A 13,745-nucleotide genomic window follows, 5' to 3' on the forward strand; every position below is an offset into this window, starting at 1 on the left:
GTACTCCACAATGGTGTGTTCTGACAGATGTTTTATCTAATATTTTTATTGCTCTGTTGTAAATCAGTCTTAAAGGCCTGATTGTTGTGGCAGTTGCCTGTGACCAGGAGGTTATACAATAACTGAGGTGAGAGAAAATCATTGCGTGCATAAATGTATTTGCCGCATGAAATGGTAAACAGTGCCGTATGCTTCTGAAACTATACAAGTTTGCCCTGGCTGTTCTAGTGATCTTTTTAACATGACTTTCAAATGATAAATGGGAGTCCAGGATTAGTCCCAAATATTTTACTTCTTTAACCTGTGTAATATTTTGACCATTAATTGTCAGATGCAGTTCTTCCAAGGGGTGTGATCTGGAGTCAAAACAAACTGACACTGTCTTACTCAGATTTAGAGTTAGGCCTGAGTTTTGAAACCATACTGACACAGAGTTAATGTGTTGTTGCAACTGTGCAGTGATGGCCTCAACACTTTTGCCACTCACAAAAACAACTGTATCGTCCGCATACATTTGGAAACCTGCGCCCGGACAGCTGTTTGGTAAATCATTTATGTACAATGTGAAAAGCAGAGGCCCAAGAATTGATCCCTGGGGGACACCTGTTTTCAGTGTTGTAAAGGATGACTTTTCATTATTAATTATTACACATTGTTGTCTATGTTCCAAATATGACTTGAACCACTGTAAAGTTGTTTTGTCAAAGTTCAACTGGGATAATTTCTGTAAGAGAACATTATGATTAAGTGCGTCGAAGGCTTTTTTTATATCCATGAAAACTGCTCCAACTATTTGACCTTTGTCAATTGCTAGTTTAAGTTGTTCAATAAAATAGCAATTGGCCGTTTCCGTCGAATATTGTGGTCGGAATCCAAATTGTAGAGGGTGCAGTATGTCATTGAACTGTAAAAAAGACATTAGTTGATTGGCTACAATCTTTTCCAGAACCTTAGAAAAAATTGGTAAAATGCTAATTGGTCTATAATTGCATGCTAGATCTACCTTCCCGGATTTATATATAGGTAAAACCCCAGATTGTTTCCAATCATTTGGAAACTCTCCATTTTTAAAAGAGAGATTTACCAGTTTAGTTAAAGGTTTTACCAGTATTTCTTTATTTCTTTTTAGAAAGGAAGTATCAATGTTAAAAAGATCTTTGGCATGACTATTTTTTATTTTTTCAATGACAGCTAGCACCTCTTGCTCAGTTGTTTGTTCAAGGAAAAATGCATCAATTAAATTATTTGGTTGGTGATGTTCTACCCTGTTGTTCAAATCATAGCAATCCGACACTTCCTGAACCGACGAAATAAAGTAATCATTGAGTTCCTGGGCAATACGCTTACTATCATTTACAACCTCGTCCCCAATTTTAAGTTCACACAGGTGGGGTTGCTTTCCTTTAGGTTTCATAATGTTGTTAATTGTTTTCCACATCACTGACGGATTTCCTCTTGCCTCAGTAATTGCTGTGATATAAAAGTTGCTTTTAGCTAGTCTCATATCCTTTATCACGCGATTTCTTAGGCTTTTATATAGAACCATGTCAATGTTAAGCTTGCTTTTAATTGCTTGTTTTAGGATTTGGTCTCGCTGCTTCATAAGTTTTTTAATAGATTCATTTATCCAGGGTAGGGATCTCAATTTACCACTTTTCCCCTTTTTTAGGTATTTAGACAGAATTCCATCTATTTTATTCATGACTTGCTTACAGCTATTGTCCACCTCATCCCACTCCATGTTATTCCAATTTATTTCTTTTAACTCATTGTCCAATTTGGGAACATCATTTTTAGGAATTTTTAGTGAGTTATAGTTAGGCTTTTTGAGTTTTACAAAGCGTTTATTAGATAATTTTCTCACCATCAAGATCATATTATGATCTGACATTCCAGTCAAAAGGTTATAAGATTTCAGAATGCGTTCTTCTTTGTTTGTAAAAATTAATTCAATTTGCGTCTTACTCGATTTTGTAATTCTTGTAGCCCCTTTCACATGCTGCGTAAAGTCAAATTTGGTCATTAACATTTTTAATTTTCTCTTTTTACTTTTGTTAAACCAGTCAATGTTAAAATCGCCCATGACAATAATTTCGGATTTATATGATATTACCTTCAGCAGTTTCTCTAATTCATTACAAAATTGCTCATCATTAGTAGATGGTGGATTATACAACAGCAGAATAAGAAAATGCATTCTAGGAGAGAGAGAAATGTCAACACATAGGTATTCTATTGATGAGAAGTGTGCACAAAAATAAAATGGTTCATTTCAATTATCAAGGTATACTCCAGAATAGCAGCCCATATACTGACCCATAATGTCTATTTGACCTTTAGCTCGTATCACAACTAAACTGTGTTGACGTTTATCATCATCATGACAGAAGCATCTGATCTGAGGGTTGTTCCATAAAAGACGCCAAGAAAAGCGGGGATTAAACTCCAAAAGCCGACTTGAATGAACCTAACAAATAAGTTGGGGCTAAAGCGGTTTCATTAAAGGTCATTCAAGTTCACGCAATCCCACTAATTTGATCCAGGTTACATTTACATTTATTCATTTAGCAGACGCTTTTATCCAAAGCGACTTACAAATGAGAAACAATAGAAGCAATTAAACTAGCAGTAGGACAACAGTATGTAAGTGCTATGACCCTTCACAGTTCAATCCAACGCATTTTTTTTTTGAATAGATAAGAAAGTGTTAGTAGTATTGGATCAAGTGCTCAAGTGCTGCCGAAAAAGATACGTCTTCAGCAGTTTCTTAAAGATGGCTCCGGACTCAGCAGCTCTGGCTGAGTTAGGCAGATCATTCCTCCAGCAGGGAACAGTCATGGTGAAGGTCCGAGAGAGAGATCCAGTGCCTCTTTGAGATGGCACTACCAGACGCCGCTCACTTGCAGAGCGTAAGTTTCTGGATGGCACATAAGTCTGAAGTAATGAGTTCAGGTACAGGGGAGCAGTGCCAGTGGTTGTTCTGTAGGCAAACGTCAGTGACTTGAATTTGATGTGAGCGGCAACCGGCAACCAGTGCAATTTCGTGAGGAGAGGAGTGACGTGTGCTCTCTTCGGCTCGTTGAAGACCACTCTAGCTGCAGCTTCTGGATCAGTTGCAGAGGTTTGACAGTGCAAGCTGGGAGACCAGCCAGGAGAGCATTACAATAGTCCAGTCTGGAAAGAATAAGCGCCTGAACAAGGAGTTGTGTAGCATGCTCTGATAGGAAGGGCCTGATCCTCCTGATGTTGTACAAGGCAAATCTGCATGACCGGGCAGTGCTAGCAATGTGGTCTGTGAAATTCAATTGGTCATCAATTACAACTCCAAGGTTCCTGGCTGATCTTGATGGAGTTATGGATGACGAGCTGGATGGTGAAGTTGTGATTAAGTGCTGGGTTAGCCGGGATTACGAGTAGCTCTGTCTTCGCAAGGTTGAGTTGAAGGTGGTGGTCCTTCATCCAGCCAGAAATGTCTGTCAGGCAGGCTGAGATGCGAGCGGCTACCGTCGGATCATCCGGCTGGAATGAGAGGTAGAGTTGTGTGTCATCAGCGTAGCAGTGGTAGGAAAAGCCATGTTTCTGAATCATAGATCCTAGTGATGTCATGTAGATTGAGAAGAGAAGTGGTCCAAGCACTGAGCCCTGGGGCACACCAGTGGCTAGATGTTGGGTCTTAGACACCTCACCCCTCCACGACACCCTAAAGGACCTACCCGAGAGATAAGACTTGAATCACTGGAGTGCAGTTCCCGAGATGCCCTTCATCTTTAGGATTGACAGGAGGATCTGGTGGTTAACTGTGTCAAAGGCAGCAGACAGATCCAGGAGGATGAGAACTGAGGACTTGGAAGCTGCTCTTGCCAGTCTCAGAGCTTCAATTACTGAGAGCAGAGCAGTCTCAGTTGAGTGTCCGCTTTTGAAGCCAGACTGATTGTTGTTTATCTAGTCTAGGTTTATCTAGTCTAGATAACTGCGTGTGCACGCGTCTCTTAAGCAGCCCTAGAGGTCGATCATAGATCAAATCGATCCACCATCAAACTGCATATATTTTGTGCCGTTTTATGCGTTTGAAACATGGTGTTTGCAAAACTTACATTTCACAGGAATATTCTCCATCTGTAAATCGTAGAAAAATCGAGCAAATATTTCCATTTTGCTGCTAAACCTCATATTGAACGAGCGCTGCTGCGCGCTTGTGCGCCAAATCGGAGCGCGATAATTCTGACTATATACATTTTGCTTAGAAAAATAATAGGCTATGCGATATTTTATAACATCAGAAATATCTTCTAATTATAATAATTTATCTTTAGGATGTTGGATAAATTACAGTGAACTTATAGCTCATTACACTTATATTTTATACTTAAAATAACAACAAAAATTAAACGGAAGTAATTCAGGGAAGAATTTAAGAAACCAAATATAATAAAGATACAAAATATAGTTTTGGGTTTAGGACCTAAGCTACTTAATAAAGATGACTTATACTTATTTAGAATGCTGAGAATTACAGCTTTTAAAGCAAAAAAATAATTTATTTCATTTATTTTTTGGAGAAAGCAAGAATGTTTGGTTGGATTTAGTTTATACGGTACATTATGGAGAGGATAACATGAAATTAAGAGCAAAAGTATACATTTTGAAAAGATATGTGCAACTCTAAAATCAAAGAATATTATATAAAATAAAGGAATACATATTAGCCTATAACTAAATAACATTCCCTCCCTTTTAATTCTAGTTATTTGTTATTTTATTTATTTTATTATTTAATATTTAATATTTTATATTTAAATAATATTACTTGAATAACTTATTAGGAATTATGTGTCATTATAAGAGTTTGATATAAATATGTGAATGTTTAATTTTTCAATTTTTTTCATGGTAAAAGTGTCTAACTATGTACTTATTGGTTATTGTTCCAATTATGTGTTGGTGGGAATTATCACAAAAGAAAAAAAGTAGAAGGAAAAATAAGAAGGATTTATTGGGGGAAAATATTATGTCTTTAACCCCTTCCTCGGCACCCCCAATTTTGGCATACATGACATACCCAAAATAAAATGGTTGCAGCTTCTGAAGTCATTCTGAATAGACACATAACCAACATATATTTAGAAAGCCAACCCTTGAGAGTTTACAGTTCAAGACTCAAAATTAACCAGACTGTTATTAATATTGAGATATATAAGCTCAAACATAAAACAAAAACAACAAATATTAAGAATATATTTATTAAATGTATAAAAATATTATGTGAATTTAACTTATTACCACAACTAAAGTGTAGCCACAACTGTGGTCATGCTTGATTTCAAATCTGAGAATGATATATCTAAAATTATGCATTTTGTGAAGCCTATTGTGAGACCATATCAGGGGAGACTTTGGAGAAGGCTAAAAGATTCTCATCAAATATGTATTGCCTGTAATAAACACTCATTTACAGTCACTGACTAATGTCTGGAGAGGAGAACTGGCCCCATTCATGTTCTTTTCATTTAAATCGACCAACCTTTCACACCTCTGCCGGTATGAGACTTAATCTTCATTATTCTTTTGTCCTTATTCTTTTGTTTGAATCCAGCCAGATTATAGCCGTTCTTCTGGCATAATGCTTGGCCATTGACACCTAATGTACACGAATATTCCACCCATTAACTTTACTCTTGTTAGGAAACAAACAACACCACAAATATATTATTACTTTAAATGCGAATTCTTTAAAAAAAATATACATATAAGGAATAGAAAGGCTCCTGTAGCAGGTGCAGCACAACAAGTAGCTAACGTTAGCCTCCAGCTACATGACACAATTTAATTTATTAATATTACACTTTCATTTAAAGCTCACTTTAAAACACCATTGAGTATTTGTATCATATTCCGGTCGCGGTTTAAAATGGTTTCAAGTCAAAAAAAGATTTTGAAATATGTCATTTTTTGCATTTTATATGAAGCTATGAGCTATGCTAAACCCTTACCTTTATTTTTTATTCATATAAAAATACCCCGAATTGCACGAAAAGAACACACAAAACACATATACTTCAATCGTGCATTTAATAGCTTCTTGTTTCGGTGAAGAAATCTCACTTTCGCTTTGTTTATCACGGATATCCAGTATGATGAAGTGTAGACAGGACGCGTCATGCAGAAGAGGTCAGGTTGAACACGTGAGAGATGACTGACAGCTGTTCAGCAAATCATAGAGCTCCGAGGTCAAATCTCACGCGATCCAGGAAGAGGAGACACATATCTAGCTCCGTTCGCTGTTTGGCACTTTAGATCGCTTAAATCACTGGAAACTGAATAGAAATTTGTATTCTGTATGAATAAATAGTTTACTAGATTGTGATAATTATTCATTATTTCTCCAAATATGCGCACCATTCTAATAATTGCCCTGGCGGATTCTTTATATTTTATGTATTTGAACACAAATAAACCGGAGAAAACGAGAATGAATGTTTTATGAGTGATGATTTCTATTCAAAATAACGAACGTTACAGATTAATTATTTTGCACTAGCTGGCATAAATTAAGAAATAATGTCATAAACAGTGGTCAAATATCGAAACTGGAGTTTTAAACCTTCCTAAAAAAGGTAATATTGTCCAGTTTAAGTAAGAGTGTGATGTTTTAACTAGTAATGAAATTAACAAAACACGGACTATTGTAATGGGGTAAATCAAGTCTAATATAGTCCAATTACTAAGCACAGTAATCTTACCAGTTAAAATGTAATCTATGCTTTTGTAATTATTTATTGTAAATTTTGTGATTTTAACTTCTGCTTTAATAAGCTTTTTTATTCTATTGTAATGACCCGGCCGTCAGCACTAGCAGCTGGGTGCATTATGGGTAATTGTGTGTTGGGAGTTGATTTATGTGTTATTACAGCAAGATCGTTGAGTTTTTGTGATAGTAAAGTTATGTGTGTTATGTTCAAGTAAGGTCAGGTGTTCTTGGTTCATTACTGCCTTATGTAAAATGTGTCTCTTACCGTCATGGAGAGAGGTGTGTAAGGGAGGGACTTGGCGATAGGGCCTTGCCTGTGTGTTCGTTCTTTGATTAAAATAAATGGAGGAGAAAGACAACAGTACTGCCTCCTGCTGGTTTATTTTAACAATACTCAACCTGCTGAAACACTCATGGTCGTGCGGTGTATGGGACACGAGTGTTCATATCTCGTGCTAGTAATTAGCCTAGTAAAAGTGCAATAGCATAGCTTAGCTCCGGTTAGTCCCACGTTTTAGTGAAGAACTACAAGTTATTACAGTGGTGTCAGAAGTGGGATTCTAAAAGCTGTTTAGAAGACGCCATTATGGAGCGAAGTATAGGCGAATTAGAGCGTGCCATTCACGAGAACAGCATCATGCTAGAGCGTCTGACGAGTGAGACGCCGCGGAGGAGCAGGGCTCCGCACCAGCCTGACGGCGCCAGCGTTCACCGGACTGTGTACCGCTCTCCTAGTTGCAGGCAGAACGAACTTCCGGTCGTCTCACCGACACTCCAAATTAATGGCCGACTGGGCTCCCTCACACGATCGCCCGCTAAGCTGCCACGATATAGCGGGTTGACGCCCCTGGAGCCCTACCTGGCACAAGTCGACCTGGCCGCCCTCCACGATGGGTGGAGCTGTGAGGAGACAGCGATTCACTTGGCCCTCGCCTTGGAGGGCCCCGCACTCCAGGTCCTCATCGATCTGTCTCCTGAGGAGCGGCGTGATCTCCAGGCCCTCACTGCTGCTCTCAACCGCCGCTTCGGGCAGAGAACCTCCGCAGAACAGAGCAGGGAGGAGCTAACTAACCGACGTCGACGTGAAGGAGAGAGTGTGGGCGCTTTCGCCGCTGACATCCGGGTCTACGCCCGGAAGGGCTACCCTACCTTCCAGGTCGCAGCAAGGGAAGAGCTGAGCCTCCATGCTTTCCTGCGGGGTCTTACACCTGAGAGGCTCCGCCAACATGTCCGCCTATTGTCACCCCGAGATCTAAGTGAGGCGCTGAGAGAGGCTGAGAGAGCTGAGGAGGTGCTACAGGCTGGGCCGGCAACAGGTCAATCTCCACTCCAGCGTCATCTGACAAGAGCCGTAGAACGGGAGGTGGATGGGGTTCGATCTGAGGAAGAGGTCACCCGGGTTCAACCAGTGGAGACCCCCCGACGGAGGACGAGGCTAGACCGCAGCTACCGCTGCGGAGAACCGGGGCATTTCGCCAGGGACTGCCCTGCCCCGAGCCCCCGGCCCCGGGCAACGTCACCCCCGGGAAACGACCTCGGAGTGAGGCATTGAGGGGACCCTCACCCCATTACTCAGCACCCCTCCACTACGACTGCCCTACTGTGGGGCGCTGCGGGTTTGCCGGAGGACTGTACTTGGACTGTGTTGTTGACGGGCAGCCCTGCAGCGCCCTGGTAGATACGGGGTCCACCATTTGCTTGCTGCGAAAAGGACTGTTGTCAGGAACGTCCGGTCCTCTGCCGGAAGACTGGACCCCCACCATTACCGAACTGCTCACTGTCACGGGTGAAAGGACAGTAATGCCGGGAAAGAAACTGTTGTCTGTGGTGGTGGGGATGAGCCAGACAAGCCACGAGTTCTGGCTCGCCGATATCAGAGATGAGTGCATTGTTGGCTTGGACTTGTTAGCCCACTGGGGAGCACGTGTCGATGTGCCTGGGGCCGCCCTATGCTTAGGTAACGAGACCGTGCCGCTCCGATTGGGCCGGAGCCGTCATGGAAAAGCTCCGACCCCCAACCGCCACACGAGAGCGGCAGAGACTCAGGGGGAGCCCTATGGGAGTATTGAAGCTCAGACCACTGCATCTCAGCCACTACCACCACACGCTCCATCCGCCCCCCCGTCACCGGAAACTGTTGTTGCTGTTGAGGAGTTGGGGCGGCGAAGCAGTGAGCATCTGAGCACGACGCAGCAGGAGCAGCTACAGAATCTATTGGGGGACTTTGTGGACATTTTTGCAGCCCGTGAGGAGGACTGTACCAGAACAGCTCTGGTGCAGCATCAGATTGACACTGGCCCCGCTGCCCCCATTCGCTTGCGCCCCCATAGACTGCCTCTCGCCAAGCGCCAGGCTGCTGAAGAAATGATTAGAGAAATGGCAGCTAACGGCATTATTGAGCCCTCAGACAGTCCCTGGGCTGCACCCATGGTCATGGTGCGGAAGAAAACGGGCGCGTGGCGCCCTTGTGTGGACTTTCGGCGACTAAATGCGGTCACCCGCAAGGACTCATACCCACTACCGCGCATTGACGATGCATTGGATTATGTAGCTGGATCCTGTTGGTTCAGCTCTTTGGACTTGCGCAGTGGGTATTGGCAAGTGGAGCTGGCGACAGAGGCCCGGCCCAAAACTGCATTTACAATAGGGCAAGGACTGTGGCAGTTTAAAGTGATGCCCATTGGACTGTGTAATGCCCCAGCCACCTTTGAGAGGCTGATGGAGCGGGTCCTTAAAGACATTCCCCGCACCCGCTGTGTGGTTTACTTGGACGATCTGTTGGTCCATGCCAGAGACTTTGACCAGGCTGTCCACAACTTACGGGAGGTCCTGACGGCCATCCGTAACGCTGGGTTGCGGTTGAACCCGGCCAAGTGCAACATTCTCACCCGCCAGACGCAGTTCCTGGGACACGTGGTCAGTGAGAGCGGGGTGGCTACCGACCCGACAAAGGTGGCCGCGGTGAGGGACTGGCCCCCACCAACCAACATCACTGAGCTGCGGAGCTTCCTGGGCCTGGCCTCCTATTACAGGAGGTTTGTCAGAGACTTTGCAACCATTGCCAGCCCCTTACATCAGCTGACAAACAAGGGCCGGCGGTTTGGGTGGTCGGAGGACTGCGCTGCGGCCTTTCAACAGCTAAAAGCGGCTCTCATCGACGCTCCTGTCCTGGCCTACCCTGATCCCAACCAACCATTCCTTGTGGACACTGATGCCAGTAACGTGGGGGTCGGGGCCGTACTATCCCAGAGGAGGGAGAATGGAGAGCAAGTGGTGGCCTACTATAGTTGCAGCCTCAGTCGCCCAGAAAGAAATTACTGCGTCACCCGGCGGGAGTTGCTAGCGGTGGTCCTAGCCATCCGTCACTTCAGGCCCTACCTCCTGGGCACCAGGTTCACACTGAGGACAGACCACGCTAGCCTCACTTGGATGCTGAATTTCCGCCAGCCAGAGGGTCAGGTGGCAAGGTGGCTGGAGATCCTTCAAGAATATGACTTTGAGGTTCAGCACCGACCAGGGCGGCAGCATGCTAACGCTGACGCCCTCTCCAGACGTCCATGCTTTGTTGACGAATGTCGGTACTGCAGTCGCCAGGAAGAACAAGGTCTGGGGCCATCGTCGGCAGCAGTAAGGCCGGATGACTTCGGCGGAGATGGGGAACCGTTCACCACCGAGCAGCTGAGGCAACAGCAGGCAAATGATCAAGTACTGGTGAAGGTCAAGGGCTGGTTGGAGGCCCAAACACGTCCGGACTGGCCAGCCGTGTCCTCCCAGGGGCCCGAGATTAAAACGCTTCATTCTCAGTGGGGCAGCCTGGAGCTCCACGAAGGCGTGATCTACAGGCGGTGGCAGGCGCCGGGGGGGGGATTGACCGTCTGCAACTCCTGGTTCCCCATGCTCTGCGGCCGGTGGTCCTCCGTTGGGTTCATGGGGCAGCTGGAGCCGGCCATTTCGGGAACTCCAAGACAGTTCGGCGGCTGCGGCAACGTTTCTACTGGCCGGGATGTCGGCAGGACACAGAGCTGTATGTTCATTGCTGCGATATTTGCACGGCACAGAAGGGACCCAGCCAACGCTCTCATGCGCCACTACAGCAGTACCTAGTCGGGGCGCCTATGGAGAGGATTGGGGTGGACATCTTGGGTCCATTTCCCATCACAGATGCCGGCAACCGTTTTGTCCTGGTCGCTATGGACTATTTTACGAAGTGGCCGGAGGCATATGCAGTGCCAGATCAGAGTGCTTCCACTACGGCGCAGCGACTAGTGGATGAGATGTTTGCCCGGTTTGGGGTGCCGGACGAACTTCACAGTGACCAGGGGCGTAACTTTGAGAGCCGAGTGTTCAATGAGGTGTGCCAGCGATTGGGGGTGAAGAAGACAAGAACCACTCCCCTTCACCCTCAAAGTGATGGACTAGTTGAGCGGTTCAACCGCACCCTGGCCACCCAACTTGCCATCTTGACCAGCCAGCACCAGAGAGACTGGGACCAGCATCTACCTCTGGTCCTGTGGGCATATAGGACAGCAGTGCAGGAGTCAAGTCAGTGCACACCGGCGGCGCTGATGTTCGGGAGGGAGCTCCGCACGCCGGTGGACTTGGTGTTCGGGTCGCCCCCCGAGCCGGAGATTGCTGGTGGGCCAGAATTGGATTACTTCAGGAAATTGAAGGAACGTCTGAGCACGGTCCATCAAATGGCCAGGGAGGCTCTGGGGGACGCTGGAGCCCGCCAGAAGCGGGCATACGATGCCCGGGCCCATGGGCCTACGATTGGGCCAGGGGACAGAGTGTGGGTGTTCTGCCCCCAGAGGAAGCGGGGGTTGTCACCCAAACTGACTCATCATTGGCAGGGACCTGGGGAGATTTTGGATAAAATTTCGGAGGTGGTCTTCCGGGTCAGAATGCCTGGACGGGGTAGACGGGTGGTGCTTCATAAGGACCGATTGGCACCGTACCACCCACTGGTCCCAGAGCAAAAGACTGATGGAAGCCAGAGAGGCTCCCCGAAATCCACTCCCAGCGCCGAAACAGACAATAACGGACTCAGGGCTGAGCCTGGTGCTGGGGGTGGAACACCAGGGAGGCCTAAGCGTGTTCGACGCCGGCCGGGACATTTGTTGGATTTTGTTGTGGGAGATTAGGGTTGTGGGGACACTAACCCTCTTGGGTGGGGGCTATTGTAATGACCCGGCCGTCAGCACTAGCAGCTGGGTGCATTATGGGTAATTGTGTGTTGGGAGTTGATTTATGTGTTATTACAGCAAGATCGTTGAGTTTTTGTGATAGTAAAGTTATGTGTGTTATGTTCAAGTAAGGTCAGGTGTTCTTGGTTCATTACTGCCTTATGTAAAATGTGTCTCTTACTGTCATGGAGAGAGGTGTGTAAGGGAGGGACTTGGCGATAGGGCCTTGCCTGTGTGTTCGTTCTTTGATTAAAATAAATGGAGGAGAAAGACAACAGTACTGCCTCCTGCTGGTTTATTTTAACAATACTCAACCTGCTGAAACACTCATGGTCGTGCGGTGTATGGGACACGAGTGTTCATATCTCGTGCTAGTAATTAGCCTAGTAAAAGTGCAATAGCATAGCTTAGCTCCGGTTAGTCCCACGTTTTAGTGAAGAACTACAAGTTATTACACTATTTTAGATTGTAATGTTCTAATGTTCTTCTAATAACCATAAAAATGTACTACAGCTGCCAATTAAAACCAGAGAGAAATGTATTCATAAATCTTTAAAACTATCTAATTAAATCTTGGGCACAAAACATTCAGCCAGTAAGAAAAGAAAAACTGTAGGATATATATCAACGATAACATAAACATTTCATATACAATTTAACACGTTTGTAGGTCTATATTATCTCATTTATCATTGTAGCCTTATTTAAGTAGATTTTCTTGTATATTTATTTTTGGACTGATAGTGGTTAATAAAGTCAAATAATGTATGAGAGAATATCAGTCATTGTGTTCCTATTGGTCAGTGTTAGAGGATCTGTGCAGAGGATCTGTGCAACAACTGAGGCTTAGCCTGACAGTTAGCCTGCCCTGGACCAGGCTAGTTTCCCAGCATAAGTTGCCAGAGTAACTGAGTTTGAACTATTTTAAGTTTGCTTTATGAAAAATAATCAATCGACAATAAGTTTGACTAACCAAAATAAGCCTGGCTTGTATTCTAATCTTGTTTTATGGAACAACCCTCTGATCTTGATCATTTTGATGCAACAAATTGTCAAGCTAATTGTATAGCTAAAATAATATATTAGTTATGAATATTTAGCCTCCATATAACTAATTTAGTTAATTATTAGATTCCGTCTCACCTCAGTGTCTTCAGTTGACAGTCTGGATCCTGTAGTAAATCATTGAGCTCCTTCACTCCTGATTCTCCAGGATCATTCCCTGTGAGATCCAGCTCTATCAGGTGTGAAGGGTTAGATCTCAGAGCTGAGGCCAGAGCTTTATAACCTTCTCCTGTCACACTGCAGTTAGAGAGTCTAGAACAGAGGGGAAAACACTCAGCTGAATAATCAGTTAAACCTGAACAATATAAATCTGAATGATCGCTCTTCCAGTCGCCTCTTCAACAAGGAAGCCCATCTTAGTCGTCTTGTTAAAGGGATAGTTCACACAAAAATGAAAATTAGCCCATGATTTACTCACCCTCAAGTCATCCTAGGTGTATATGACATTCTACTTTCAGATGAATACAATCGGAATTATATTAAAAATATGTCCTGGCTCTTCCAAGCTTTATAATGGCAGTGAATGGCTGTATATTTTTCCATCAAAGTGCATCCATCCATGATAAAAGTGCTATGGGGGGTTAATAAAGGCCTTCTGAAGTGAAGCGATGGGTTCGTGTAAGAAAGATTTCCTTATTTAAAACTGTATCGACTAAAATAACTCGCTTTTTTATTAACCCCCCAGAGCCGTGTGGAGCACTTATTTTACAAGAAAAGATATTTGCCAATGGCCCTCAGGATCTGTAGCT

The 13,745-nt window shown here is 44.4% G+C and overlaps 1 protein-coding gene across 1 annotated transcript in view; it reads right to left on the bottom strand.

Annotated features, from left to right (window-relative positions):
* Nucleotides 1-13,745, bottom strand: part of LOC306998007 (NLR family CARD domain-containing protein 3-like) — a 48,315-nt gene that overhangs the window by 4,396 nt on the left and 30,174 nt on the right. The window contains 1 exon segment of the mRNA XM_079611711.1: nucleotides 13,075-13,248. Coding sequence (XP_079467837.1) covers nucleotides 13,075-13,248 — 174 coding nt within the window.

The sequence above is a fragment of the Phoxinus phoxinus genome (genome assembly GCF_949152265.1).
Source record: "Phoxinus phoxinus genome assembly, chromosome: 5".
NCBI lineage: Eukaryota > Metazoa > Chordata > Actinopteri > Cypriniformes > Leuciscidae > Phoxinus > Phoxinus phoxinus.